The sequence below is a fragment of the Dromiciops gliroides genome, chromosome 4 (genome assembly GCF_019393635.1).
Source record: "Dromiciops gliroides isolate mDroGli1 chromosome 4, mDroGli1.pri, whole genome shotgun sequence".
In the NCBI taxonomy this organism is placed as follows: Eukaryota; Metazoa; Chordata; class Mammalia; order Microbiotheria; family Microbiotheriidae; genus Dromiciops; species Dromiciops gliroides.
Genome location: NC_057864.1, coordinates 448,668,830 through 448,682,259, shown reverse-complemented (window position 1 = coordinate 448,682,259; position 13,430 = coordinate 448,668,830). Strand labels below are relative to the sequence as shown.

General features: G+C 45.6%; 1 protein-coding gene across 3 annotated transcripts in view; it reads left to right on the top strand.

The window, feature by feature from the left end:
- Positions 1-13,430, top strand: part of LOC122726702 (D-3-phosphoglycerate dehydrogenase-like) — a 62,812-nt gene that overhangs the window by 46,086 nt on the left and 3,296 nt on the right. For all 3 annotated transcript variants that reach the window (XM_043964581.1, XM_043964584.1, XM_043964583.1), the window contains 8 exons: positions 1,038-1,092; positions 1,227-1,325; positions 2,016-2,148; positions 4,014-4,162; positions 5,396-5,548; positions 7,259-7,391; positions 11,334-11,464; positions 12,878-13,118. In XM_043964581.1, the coding sequence (XP_043820516.1) occupies positions 1,038-1,092; positions 1,227-1,325; positions 2,016-2,148; positions 4,014-4,162; positions 5,396-5,548; positions 7,259-7,391; positions 11,334-11,464; positions 12,878-13,118 (1,094 nt within the window). The remainder of the gene's footprint in view (positions 1-1,037; positions 1,093-1,226; positions 1,326-2,015; positions 2,149-4,013; positions 4,163-5,395; positions 5,549-7,258; positions 7,392-11,333; positions 11,465-12,877; positions 13,119-13,430) is intronic.

Below are 13,430 nucleotides of genomic sequence, written 5' to 3'. Positions count from 1 at the left end.
CTTGTTTTCATATTCTAACTTTGTCTCCTTTTCTTAGAATGCTAATCAATTAGGAAGAGAAAAGATATAATTTGTAGCCATTCATCTAGTTTTTCCCATGCAAAGAACATAGGCACATCTGTGCCTTTGAAGATGACCGGGGAGAAGTTGTGTGATGTGGGGGGCAGAACACTGATCTAGGGGTCTTCTGACCTGGCTTCTAGCCTCAGCTTTGCCAGTAGACAAGCTGGGTGCCCTCTGCCATTGCAGGAGCTGGGGACTGAAGGGTAGGAGTTGGGTGACCTTGAGCGAGTCAGATATTCGAGACAGAGGAGAAGCCATTGAAAGGGGAGCTGGTGTGTACCAAAGACAGACTGTGGGAAATTCAGTTTGGTTGAAGGCAACCCTTCCACTAGCACCTGAGATGGCATGTCCATGAATCCATCAGGATCTCTGGGGTGAGATCCCCATGCACAACCCGGCCCACCAGTGATACCCTGTACCTACCAGGAAATCACTGACAGAGGATCAGCAAACTCTTTGAAGAGCAGAGAGATAAAATAAGGGACAAGAAAGATAAGACTAGAATCAATCCTACTGTCTGGAATCCACTATCTTATTTGATCCTTCCAGTAATCCCTAGAGAGAGTAGCATGATGCCTATTTTGCAGATGAGAAAATTGAGCAACAGAGAAGGGATTTGACATATTCAGAGTCACGTTAATCATTTTGATGGAACTATGTCTAAAACCCAGTTCCCTCAGCTAGGAGTTCCTAAGGCTTCTCCTGTCCTTCCCGGATGTCACCTGCAGTTCAGCTATATACCAGAACCCTCTCTTCTCTCTTCAACTCTTCTCCCCCACCTGCTCTAGTGCTGCAGAAGCTGCTGGGTTGGTCTCTACTCTTACTCTTGTAGGATAGTAGGCTCCCAGGGTCAGAATCTAACTACCTCTGAGGCAGGATGTTGATGAGAGGTTGGAGTTTTATAGGCCTGGAGTGTGTCTGTTATTTTAAGAAGTGATGGGAAAGGCAGCTGAACCTGTTTTTTCTTCTTCCAGACAGATCCCTCAAGCCACAGCCTCAATGAAGGATGGAAAATGGGAACGGAAAAAGGTGAGCTCCCCTGGAGATAGTTCCTCCTTTCCCCTCCCTACCTTTCTTTCAGGGAATGAATAGTTTTGACCTCAGTGGAAACCTTTTTTTTCTTTTTTCTTTTTTTTCTGAGCCTCTTACTTGTTCTATTGTAGTTCATGGGGATTGAGCTGTATGGGAAAACCCTGGGGATTCTGGGACTGGGGAGAATCGGGAGAGAGGTGGCCACCAGAATGCAGTCCTTTGGGATGAAGGTGAGAAGCCTACCTTGGGGGAAAGGGAAGAGAGAAGGGAACAAGCATTTATTAAGCTCTTACTGTGTGCCAGGCTCCATGCTAAGCACTTTACATGACTAAGTCTTTACTAAGGGCTTTGGGGCTCTCATTCTGCTGTCTTCTCTCTCATCCTCCCCTCTGCTTTCTCAGCACAGAGCACCTTCCTGCTTTGGAGTCCCCAAATCTCCCTTAGTTAATTATATAAACTGTCCTACTTTTTCTCACTTCACTCTGCATCAGCTTATACAACTCTTTCCAAGTTTCTCTGAAACCATCACCATCATTCTTACAGCACAAAAATATTACGTACCATAACTTTTGTATACATTTTCAATTGATGGCAATCCATTTGATTTCTAATTCTTTGCCACCACAAAAAGAGCTGCTATAAATATTTTTTATATAGGTCCTTTTCCTTTTATTAATCTTTGTACATTTTCTATCTACTTAGAGGATAAAAACAATTTGAGGGCTCATACTTCTTTTTTTTCCCTTTAGCCTCGATGCCTAACACTGCTTTATGCATTAGGGTCCAGATTTTTCTGTGGATCTCTCCTCTTATCCCTAACCACATCTTCCTTAGTCTCAGAGCCACTGGTGAGCTCTGTTTTGATTTAATCAGTTTTATGTCATTTTAGTCCCTGAATCACTTAGTCTTTTTATTATCAGACTGTGGGGTATGACCCCATCATCTCTCCAGAGGTCTTGGCATCCTTTGGTGTTCAGCAGCTGCCCCTGGAGCAGATATGGCCTCTCTGTGACTTCATCACAGTGCATACACCTCTCCTGCCCTCCACAACAGGTAGGTGGGAATTTCTGCTCTTTCTTGGGTTGAGTATTGGCTACTGCTAGCTGTCTTTAGCCACACTGGAGTCTGTAGCAAACAGAAAGACTTAGAAAAGTTACCAGGCTAAATGGGAAGATTCTCTACATCAGAGCCATGGGGGTATGCCAAGAGAAACAAGTAAGACTAGACTTTCAGACTGGGGTGCTCTGGGCTTCTTAAGGCCTTGGGGTTTGGCCTGAAGGAGGGTCTCCTTAAGGTCTGGCAGGTCATCATTATGCTTAGGCCAGAGATACCAAGGAGTGCATGGACACTCCCAAAAGGAATGGCTGTGGCTAGGCCAAAGTGTCACAAGCAGGAATTTTTTTCCTCCCTTCCCCATTCCCTCCAATCCAAACTCTATTCCCAATAAAGAATCTGATGTCAATCATTTCCATCCTAGTTCAGTCCTAAGTGAAAGTTCTGTATACAAACTGATGTTATACACCATCATTCAGTGGTTCAGTTACCTCTCCCTTGCGATTTGGTAATAGGGAAAAGTCCCGAGCTTCTGGGTACCTTCTGTGGTCCCAGCATTGATGCCAGTTACTCTTTCTCCTGCTATATCCTCTCCCAAACCCAGGCCCTGGGAATCTGGTGGTAGAGAAGCCCATAGACACAGGCCTGGGCCAGGGGACCTATATCCACTGCATGGGGTCTTATTCAAATCATGGATTGACTTTCTTTCAAGAAGATAATTCGAAGGATGGTTGGAGTCAGGGTCCATTGGAAAGTAGCATGTGTTTAAGGGCGTTAGGTCAATTCCAAACTGTTGGAAGGGAAGACATCTTTAGGGGCTGGAGTTTTCCCCTGGATTCAAGGGTGTGCTGGATCCAGCTTGAACTATCTATCAGGAGCTTATGGTTAAATTTTCAGTGTGAGCATTTACACCTCAATCAAACACTACCAATGAGGGCTTGATTTATGGTTTTGTTATTTGTATGTACTTAAGAAAATGGTGGGGAAAATGTTAAGAATGAAAATTAAACTTAAAAGTGTGTCATGGGGGCAGCTAGGTGGTGCAGTGGTTAGAGCACCGGCCCTGGATTCAGGAGGACCTGAGTTCAAATCTGGCCTCAGACACTTAACACTTACTAGCTGTGTGACCCTGGGCAAGTCACTTAACCCCAATTGCCTCACTAAAAAAAAAAAGTGTGTCATGGGTACTTTTAGTTTTTTTCTAAAGAGCTGGTTGTTAAACATTTACCAGGGCACCCTAACCTAGATCTCATAGGGTCATAAATTATTTAGAGCTTGAATGAGACCATTAAGTGCAACCCTCATTTTACAGATGAGGAAACTGAGATATAAAACATATCCCTTGTCCCCCCAGGTGCTTATAATTTAATAGTGAATATGAGATATAGACACAAAAACATGGAAATCATGAGAAAGGTACTAAATGCTCAGGTTAGCAAAGCACTTTACAAATGTTTTCTCATTTTATACTCCTAGTAGCTCTAGAAAGTAGGTGCTGCTATTATCTCCATTTTACAGATGAGTAAACTGAGGCTGAGAAAGATTAAGTGAATTTCTCAGGATCACACCCATGCTAAGTGCCTGGGGCAGGATTCAAAATCAAGCCTTCCTGACATTTAGTCTGTTCTTTACACCTTCACACACCGGCTTCCAGCCCAGATCCAGAGTGGACCACTTCAGACCCATGATGGTTTGGGTCATAGTAAGGATGGTGGGCTTATTATTCAGTCAGGGGGAATGGAGATATAGATTCATACTGAAAAGCATCAGAGAAAACCAGGGTTGAGCAACAGAAGGGTCTTGGTGAGAAGGTGGAGATAGGGGAAGCAGTCTGGCTCATAGGAAAACTCCTTCCTCTTTCCCAGGTTTGCTGAACGACAACACCTTTGCCCAGTGCAAGAAGGGAGTGCGTGTGGTGAACTGTGCTCGAGGAGGGATTGTGGATGAGGGAGCCCTGCTGCGTGCCCTGCAGTCGGGCCAGTGTGGAGGGGCTGCCCTGGATGTGTTCACAGAAGTGAGTTCTGGGCTGAGTGTTGCATGGGCAGGGGAGCGTCCGGACCAGCGACATTTCAGGAATGCATTTTTTTACACTATGGCAACCCTCCATGTGATTCTATTCCACAAAGAACAAAGTGGACTGTCTTTTTGGTTTGAGGAAACCCTCAGTGTGTTTCCTCCTCCAAAGCCCAGATCCAGACCCATTCGATTATTTCGTTTGTCCCCTTGGGACCTGACCCTGGTGAGCCCTGATTAGCAAACCTTGTTTCCATGTGAGTCAGTCCCTTCTCTGTAACTAATTTCTTAGATGACTAAGAAATTAAATGATTTGCCTAGGCTCATACAGCTGGTATGTGTCAGAGGGAGGATTTGAATCCAGGTCTTCAGGTTAGCTCCCCATTTTGCTTCTGGGCTACTGAAGTTACTCAGTTGGCTCTGAAAGTCAGTATACCCAAGTCAATACACCTAATAGAAAATGCTCCTTTACAGCAGTGGTGTCAAATTCTAATAGAAACTCTGTGTGTGTATGTGTATGTGTATGTGTAGAGGGCGAGCTACAGGCATGAATGGACTTAGAAAGCCACAAATTAACATTATCTGTGTTCTGTTGTATTTGTATTTATTTATTTTTGTTTTTTGTTTTTTTGCGGGGCAATGGGGGTTAAGTGACTTGCCCAGGGTCACACAGCTAGTAAATGTCAAGTGTCTGAGGCCGGATTTGGACTCAGGTCTTCCTGAATCCAGGGCCAGTGTTTTATCCACTGTGCTACCTAGCTGCCCTAGAATAAATTTTTTTTAAAAAAAGAAATAGCCACATAAAAATTTGACTAAAAACCAAGTCAGTATGTGATGAGACAAGAGTGTTCCAGATATTCAGGGCTATAGATATTCATTCAGAGGAGGAAGAGTTTCAGGAAAGAGATTTTGGTTATATTTGTGAAGTCCTTTGAGAACTTTAAGGTGTTGCAGAAATGACTAAGATGATGGGGACAACAAAGTCTCCAGCAAAGCTTTCTGCCCTTTGCACTCCACCATGGGCAGTACAGTTGTGAGTCCAGTGGGTACGACCAGAGGCTTCTCTCAGGCAGGTCACTCAGCTGTTCAATGTAGTAAAAAAAATCCTTGTTTTTTGTCCACTGTGGGGCAGAGGATGGTTCAGGACGTCTGCTGCTCCTTTGTTGTTCTTGACTGGGGCTAGACTGAGATCCCACCCCAAGCTGTGTTTGATGGAAATGGCTTCTCTGTGTAGGAGCCCCCTCGGGACCTGGCCCTGGTGAACCACGAGAAGGTCATCAGCTGCCCCCACTTGGGTGCCAGCACCAAGGAAGCCCAGAGCCGGTGCGGGGAAGAAATCGCAGTTCAGTTTGTGGACATGGTGAAGGGGAAATCTTTGTCTGGGGTTGTAAGTATAACCTTGGCTGGGGAGGAATGAAGAGGTGGGAGAATGAATGAATCTGGGCTTAGAAGCAGCAGGGGGAGGAGGGAGAGATGGGGGCAGTGGCAGAGACAGGCAGACCTGGGACCAGTGCCCAGCCTGGGATTTGGGGTAACAAATACCTCCCCAGACTTTGGGGGAGTCACCTGGCCATAGAAAGTGGAGAGTGTCTCCTTCCTTGAATCAGAGACATGGATTGAAAGCCATGGTGTGTTGGGGGTTGTGGCTGGAAGGAGGTAGTGGCAGGCCCATCCCTGCTACATTGTCCCCCTAGGCACAGAGGGGGTGCCGTTTCCCAAAGCCTGCAAGTTCTATGAAAGACCCAGCCTCCGATGTTCTGCCTCCCTCAAGCCCGTTGCTTGGGTGACTCTTGTTTGGTTGGAGATTTCATGGCTGCCGGCCAGTGGGTAACTTCATAAATATCTAATTCTCTGTGTTTTATTCTCTTCACACAAGTACTTCTTGGTCTTGAAAACAAGGTGGGGAGAAGGGGTGGAGACGGAGTTTTTGTTGAGGAGGGGGAATGGAGAGCCCATTGTCAGCCACCACTGTGTTTATGTGGGGATGGGGCAACATCCCTGTCCTCAGAGAGCTTACAGTCTAGTGGGGATGGGGCAGATGAGACCCGGGCATGAACAACATATGTAACACAGGGCAGAATGTGAGCACGTTGCTTGGCTTATAGCCTGTGCTTAATAAATGTTGATTGATTGATAAATGCTACCATAAGAAAGTGGGATCTAGGAATTCAGCTTCCCAGCTGGTTCTCCTCAAGAAGTTGCTGTTCTTTGATCAGTGGCTTCAGTTGAAATGACTTGATCCCTTATGTTCAAGGGAAGATTTTGAAAAGAGAATAAGTGCTTTTCCTTAAAGGGGCCCCCTGAGAGGCGGCTGCTGGCCAGACCCAAGACTCCGTTTTGTTCTGTCCTTGGCAAACCTCACCACCCTCTCAGTAGAGGGGAGCCAGGGGACTTCTGTGGGGGAAGAAAAGGGTTTTCTTCCATTCATACAGCTCTGAATGTCCTGACCTAAGCTATGTCTTCACAATGGTCCCCTTTTCCCATCATCCCAAACTGCTGGGAAGGAATAGGCCAAGGAGGGAGTGTTGGGTTCTTGGGTTCACATCCTGCCTTTGATGCTGCTGCTGCTGATAGTTAACATTTTTATGTAGTGCTTACTATGTTCCAGGCACTTTACTAAGCATTTTTTTCTTTCTTTTTCTTTTCTTTTTCTTTTTTCTTTTTTTTTTTTTGGCCAGGCAATGAGGGTTAAGTGACTTGCCCCGGGTCACACAGCTAGTAAGTGTCAAGTGTCTGAGGCTGGATTTGAACTCAGGTCCTCCTGAATCCAAGACCAGTGCTTTATCCACTGCGCTACCTAGCTGCCCCCACTTTACTAAGCATTTTACAGGGGTTATCTTATTTGTTCCTCACAACAATCCCGGGGGTAAGTGCTATAATAATGATCACTTTTTTTTTTTAAAGATAAGGAAACTGAAGCAAACAAAGGTTAAATGACTTGCCCAGGGTCACTTAGCTAGTGAGTTTCTGAAGCTGGATTTGAACTCAGCTCTTTTTGAGTCTAGGCCCAGTGCTCTAGCCACTGCACAACGTATCTGCCTCTATTGAGGAGGCCATGACTGGAGACCTCAGTACTGCTTCCCTCTTCTTTTTGCAGGTGAATGCCCAGGCCCTCACCAGTGCCCTTTCCCCCAGTACCAGGCCCTGGCTTGGTCTGGCAGAAGCTCTGGGCACGTTGATTCGAGCCTGGGCTGGGTCATCCAAAGGGACCATCCAAGTAGTGACACAGGGTGAGTCTAGACTCTGCTATTTCTATGATTGGTAAAGAAATTGGGACCACAGTAAAGGAGGAGGGAAGGGAACACACCAATCATTGGTCACCATCCACTGAGCATCTGTTCCAGGTATAGTCTGCTCCCTCCCATATAAAAATTGTGGCTTAGAACAGATAGGTTAAGGGACAGCTCTGCTTTATGGAAGGGCCCTTGGGAGTTGCTCTAATTGGGATGTCAGCCTTGAGGGAGGTCTCTAATGAAGGGCCATGGGTCTTTTCTCTGTGGTCTTGTTACGTTCAACATATTGGTGACTTGGTTGAAAACACTGATGATTTGCTTATCGGGTCCTACCGAGGTAGAGAGGTTGATAAATGAGTCTGACTGTAGCTGAATTGGAGAGGCAGGTTGGCTGCAGGGAGATGAGTTTACTGCTAAGGGCAACTCTGGAGGACTGTCTCCCATGGCACGGGGACAAGGAGAATCCCCACTGCTGAATTCCTTGAAGTGTTGATGTACTGAAGTCAATGGGTATGGAACTGTAACAAGACCTATTATCAACCCATGTTGTGGAGCCTTACTCCCTGAGCATTCAGAGAAATGGATGGGGGTCAGCCCCTTCTCAAGGACCAGAACAGGGAATCTAGTAACATCTAGGAAGAAGGACTAACTTTTTTCTCCCCATGAATCACCTTAGCTAGATCTAGGGTCTAGGGAGAGATGAGGGCTTCCAGATAAATCAGACAGTTTTAGCTAGTTGTTATGGGTCGTGGAGTCAGGAAGACCTGACTTCAAATCAGCCTTAGCTCCTAGCTGTGTGACTCAGTGAGTCACTTTACGCTGTCTGCCTCAGTTTCCTCACCTCTAAAATGGGAAGAACAATATTACCTACTGCCCAGGATTGTTGTGAGGATTAGATGAGCTAATATTTGTAAAGGGCTTGGCTCAGGACCTGGCACACAATAGGGGTTTTTTTGTTTTGTTTTGTTTTGTTTTATCGGGGCAATGAGGGTCACACAGCTAGTAAGTGTCAAGTGTCTGAGGCGGGATTTAAACTCAGGTCCTGAATCCAGGGCCAGTGCTTTATCCACTGAGCCACCTAGCTGTCCTACATAATAGGTTTTGAACAAATACTTATTATCTTCCCTTCCTCTCTAAATGCACATAGCTCAGCTAGGAAGGTAGTCAGTCTTCCCAAAGGAACAGAATTGTGGCAAAGTATTGAGCCCCAGTGTGGTGTGTGGAAGGCAGAGAATTATAGATGGAACCCAGGGGTGTGAGAGTCAAATTCTTGACTCCCTTGACCTCTTTTCTTCTGGAGAGTGGAGGCAACCAATGGGATCATGAATGTGAACTTTCAGAAGTTGGAGGGGAATTATTAAAACCTTGAAATATTTGTTCCTATTGTTTCCCTTTGTGCTTTAGAAGCCACTGGGTGGAATAATTCCCTTGTTGTGAATACTGAAATGGACTCTTAATAACAATAATAACAACAATAATAACTAAAATTTTATGTAGGGTTTTAGAGTTTGCAAAGCACTTTACAATTATTAGCTCATTCGATCCTCAACAAATCAGTAAGGTAGATGTTATTATTAGCCTCATTTCACAGATGAGAAAAATGAGGCAGATAGTGACTTGCCCAGGGTGACAGTTAGAAAGTGTCCGAGGCAGGATTTGAACTCAGGTTTTCCCAACTCCACCATCCTATCTATTGCTGTAAATTGTCTAAAATACTTGACATCTCTGTGATTTAATAAGTAGTGAAGGACAAAGGCTGGGCTTCGGGGTGGACTTGCTTCTGGGAGACTGTTGAAAGGACTTTATAGTGAGGAATCTGGGCCTGGCTTTGGTATTGAGAAAATAGTTGGTTAAATAAGCAACCATGAAGGAAAATGAACTCGATGTGGGTAATCTTGGACAACATCTGTCTCCTGGTGGCTTCCACATGACACATAGGAGTTTAGAGGGACTGGGTGGCAGGGCTAATGCTCAGATAACAGGCATGCAAGGCTTTGTGACTTGTTTGTGTCTTTGGGGGAAGGAGGCATCGTGTCCGGCAGAGGTGGGGTTCTGAAATACTCTGGGGGGGGACGAGGGTTGATCAGGGTGGTATTGGGTGCTGTGAGAAAATAATTATTATTAAAAGATTTTGGGGGAGACCCAGTGACCCTACCCCCACTCAGGAACTCTGGCTGGTTTCTCAGAGCCAGCCCTAAAGGTACATTAGAGATCAGATTAACTCAGTAGACAACAGAAACCACACTTACCTGAAAGCCTTTGCCCTCAGAGTTTTCTCTGACCTTGAGCTCAAAACAGTTTAGTTCATTTTGATATGGACCCTCAGGTCTTGTCAACTGATAGAATTGAATGATGCTAACCAATTAGCTTTGAACAGTGTGTAAGGGCCACCTCTCCTCTGGTCTGCAAGGGACTTATGCTCTCTCTTGGCTAGGACGCCAAAGGAGGTAGCCACATGCCCCCCCCCCATCTTTCTTCTCTTCACTCACTATCTATGTAATGTAGGATCTCTGAACTTTGGGGAGCCATATGTTCACTCTTTCTCTGTGATGCTGGGGATTTTCAGCTTGCCTTAAAAGTCGTCAACTCTTTTTTTTTTTTTTTTGGTGGGGCAATGAGGGTTAAGTGACTTCCCCAGGGTCACAAAGCTAGTAAGTGTCAAGTGTCTGAGTCCAGATTTGAACTCAGGTCCTCCTGACTCCAGGGCCAGTGCCTTATCCACTGTGCCACTTAGCTGCTCCTAAAATGAAGTGTTTATATAGATGTAGAACTTGAAAAAATACCGTGGAATAATTGGGATGAGAAAAAGCTGGAAGAAATGGTGAGTAAGAAAGCAAGAAAGAAGAAAAAAATTAAATGCTTGCTGCCCAAACTGGTGCAATAGCCTCTAATTTATAAGTAGCACTAAATTAGAAACCCTAGCCAAGTTCCCCAGTAACTTAGAACAGAGACAGGCTTCCCCCCAACATTTCAAATGACACAGTGGCAATGAGCCTCTAGCATTTGTTGGCACCAACAGAGGGCAGCAGCCACCTACCTGGCTTTCTGCAAGCACTGCTTATAACAGAAGGCTGATTTCCAGCTTGCGAAAACCACTGTCCTTGAACTTTCTCTCTCCCTCAGCAAGCACCTGAGGAGTCTACCTAAGGTAGGTGTGAATGGACCAATGCACTTGGTCATCATGTTGGGATTCATGCTTTTCTCCAGGGCTGGTCTTGAACCTTTAGGAAGAAGGGGAGGAAAACACATCTTGAAAGAGGTGATATTGACTGAACACAGCCCAGAGCATGCTGTTTTTCTCTTTCTTTTTTTCTTTAATTCAAGTTTTCTTGTACAAAATGACTAATATGTTGATGTTTTACATAATTGCACATGTCTAATCAATATCTGATTGCCTAACACCTCAGGGAGAGGGGAGGGGAGGGAAGGAAGAAGGGATAAAATTTGTAACTCAAAACTATAAATAAGAATGTTAATTATTTGAAAAAAGAAAGAGCTGATATTGGAAAATATAGGAAGTAGCAAGGCCTCTAGCCAGGGCCACCAGTTGTTTGGCAAGGAGTTGCTACCCTTCTCAGAGGCTGACATTCGTCAGATCAACATCTGATGTACTTGGTACACAGCAAAGTGTACAGAACTTTGCCTCAGATCAGAAAATAAAAATGGAATATGCTCTGCTTAGCCCTGCTTTGCAGCAATGAGAGCCTTGCATTAGCAGCTTAGAACTTCATGGTGCCCCTGGGTGTGCTCTCTCCTCCAGGTAGACCTTTTCCCTTTCTCCTTCCATCCCAGTTGCTGCCCTTTGCTTCCAACACAAAAATTCCTAGTTATAGCTCTGGCACAGGTTTAATTTCCTGCTTCAGATTTCCATAGTGTGACAGCTGCCATTGGCCTAAGATGCACACACAGTTTAATAGACATATTACCAATGTCTCTTAGGACCAACTCTGAAGAACTCGGGGAACTCTCTGAGCCCTGCAGTTATTGTTGGCCTGCTGAGAGAAACAGCCACCCGGGCAGAAGTAAACTTGGTGAACGCGAGGCTCTTAATGCAAGAAGCTGGACTCAATGTATGTCATTCTCTCTCACTGGGTTGGGTCTCCTGCCTTCACTATTTCCCCCTCTCTCAGCTTTGAGGCATACCAGTGCTACACAGTGCAATAATGCTTTCATATATTTTATCCTGTCAGCTGCCCTCGGAGGGAAGAAAGGTAGGTCAGTAGGGCATATCCTCCCTTTTTTTTTTACAGAGTGGGAAACTGAGGACCACAGGGGCTGAGTGACTTAACATGATATAGAAAGTTAGTGAGGCTGGACCCCCAAGCAGTACACTCTCGTGCTCTATGTTCCCCTAGGAGCTTACAAATTTGAAAGTGAATGACACCTGCCTTCCTATTGCCTGTGTTCTCCAGAAAGTTCTCACTGTACCTCCCAAGACCACCTAGGTTGTATCACTTTACAGGAGGCCGTGACTGGCAGGAAACAGAGGAGGGGGCTTATTAGCCTCCCCCTTTCTAGTTCTGCTGCTCCAGATTGATAGGGGCTCCTCAGCCAAACTTCCCTCCACAGTGACACCGGCTTGGGGATTGGCCAGCAGCATTTTTTATTTTGACCTTAGGTCCCTCTCCCTTTTTGATACGAAGGAAGGATGAGCAGAGGATGTAATTGAACCTGTATTTGAATTTGGGAGTCACTCTGCCAATGAAAACCCCCTCCCAGTTCATCCTTGGGCCAAAACATTTCCTTCTTGTCTCTAAAACTGAGCTGCTGGGGCAGCTAGGTGGCGCAGTGGATAGAGCACCAGCCGTGGATTCAGGACGACCTGAGTTCGAATTCGGACTTAGACCCTTGACACTTACTAGCTGTGTGACCCTGGGCAAGTAACTTAATACCAATTGCCTCACCAAAAACAAACAAACAAACAAACAAACAAACAAACAAACAAACAAACAAACTGAGTTGCTGCTTTGTCTCATCTACTCCAATTGTGAAGCTAACCCCCTCTCTTGGATAATTGTCCCAGACCCAAGTCAGGTGAAAACTTCCACTCCCTCCCTCACTCCAATGGCTTGGGGCTTGAAGCCATTGAAGAAAAGAACCTCCACACCCTCCTTCCCCCTTGCCTTATTTTGCTTCTTGCTCCTTTGCAACATTTCCCACTGTTCTTCCCATTTAAGGATGCATTTAAGTGATTTTTAACTAGATTTTACCCATATGAAAATATAAACTGAGAGGAAGAAGGGAAGGGCAGAAGGAGGAGCTGGATATAGCGTGACTTGTCCCAGCTTGTTCTCTGCATTTGCTGGGTTAATATCAACATTATTCAGCTCTCACTTCCTTGCCTGGAAATGCCTCTGCAGAAGTCTGGGCCAGTCTTTCCTCTCTTCAGGGCCTCTAGACCCTAAGAATTTTGGAGTTGTGGATTGAAGGTTGAAGTAGTATTTGAAGGGCCTAATTCTCTTTTTCTGACCTTTACCATACAGGTCATTGCCACCCACAATCCAGCCTCCCCTCTGGATCGTGGCAGTGAGGACAGCAGCTTGCTGACAGTCTCCGTGGCAGGTGCCCCTTACCATGCGGTGGGTTCGGTACGAGGCACCACTCCTATCCTGCAAGAACTCAATGGTGCCATCTTCAGAGCAGGAGTACCTCTCTCCCAGAACCTCCCCTTGCTATTCTACAGGACCCCGTCCTCTGATTCAGGGCTGCTGCCTACCATGATTGGTAAGAGTAGGACCCACTGCCAACCCATGCCTAGTTATCCCTAGCACATGGCTCAGAAGTTCTTCTGCATAAGGAAGTAGAAGGGGGCCTCTCTTATCAATCTCTTATCATGGTACCCATGCGCCCCCTCCCATCTTCCACCTCTTCCATTTCTTTCTGGGCATCTTCACCCAAGGCTCTTTATTTTGATTCTGAACATCCTGTTAACAAATGCTTAGTTATAGGGGCAGCTAGGTGGTGCAGGAAATAAAGCACCAGCCCTGGATTCAGGAGGACCTGAGTTCAAATCTGGCCTCAGACACTTGACAATTA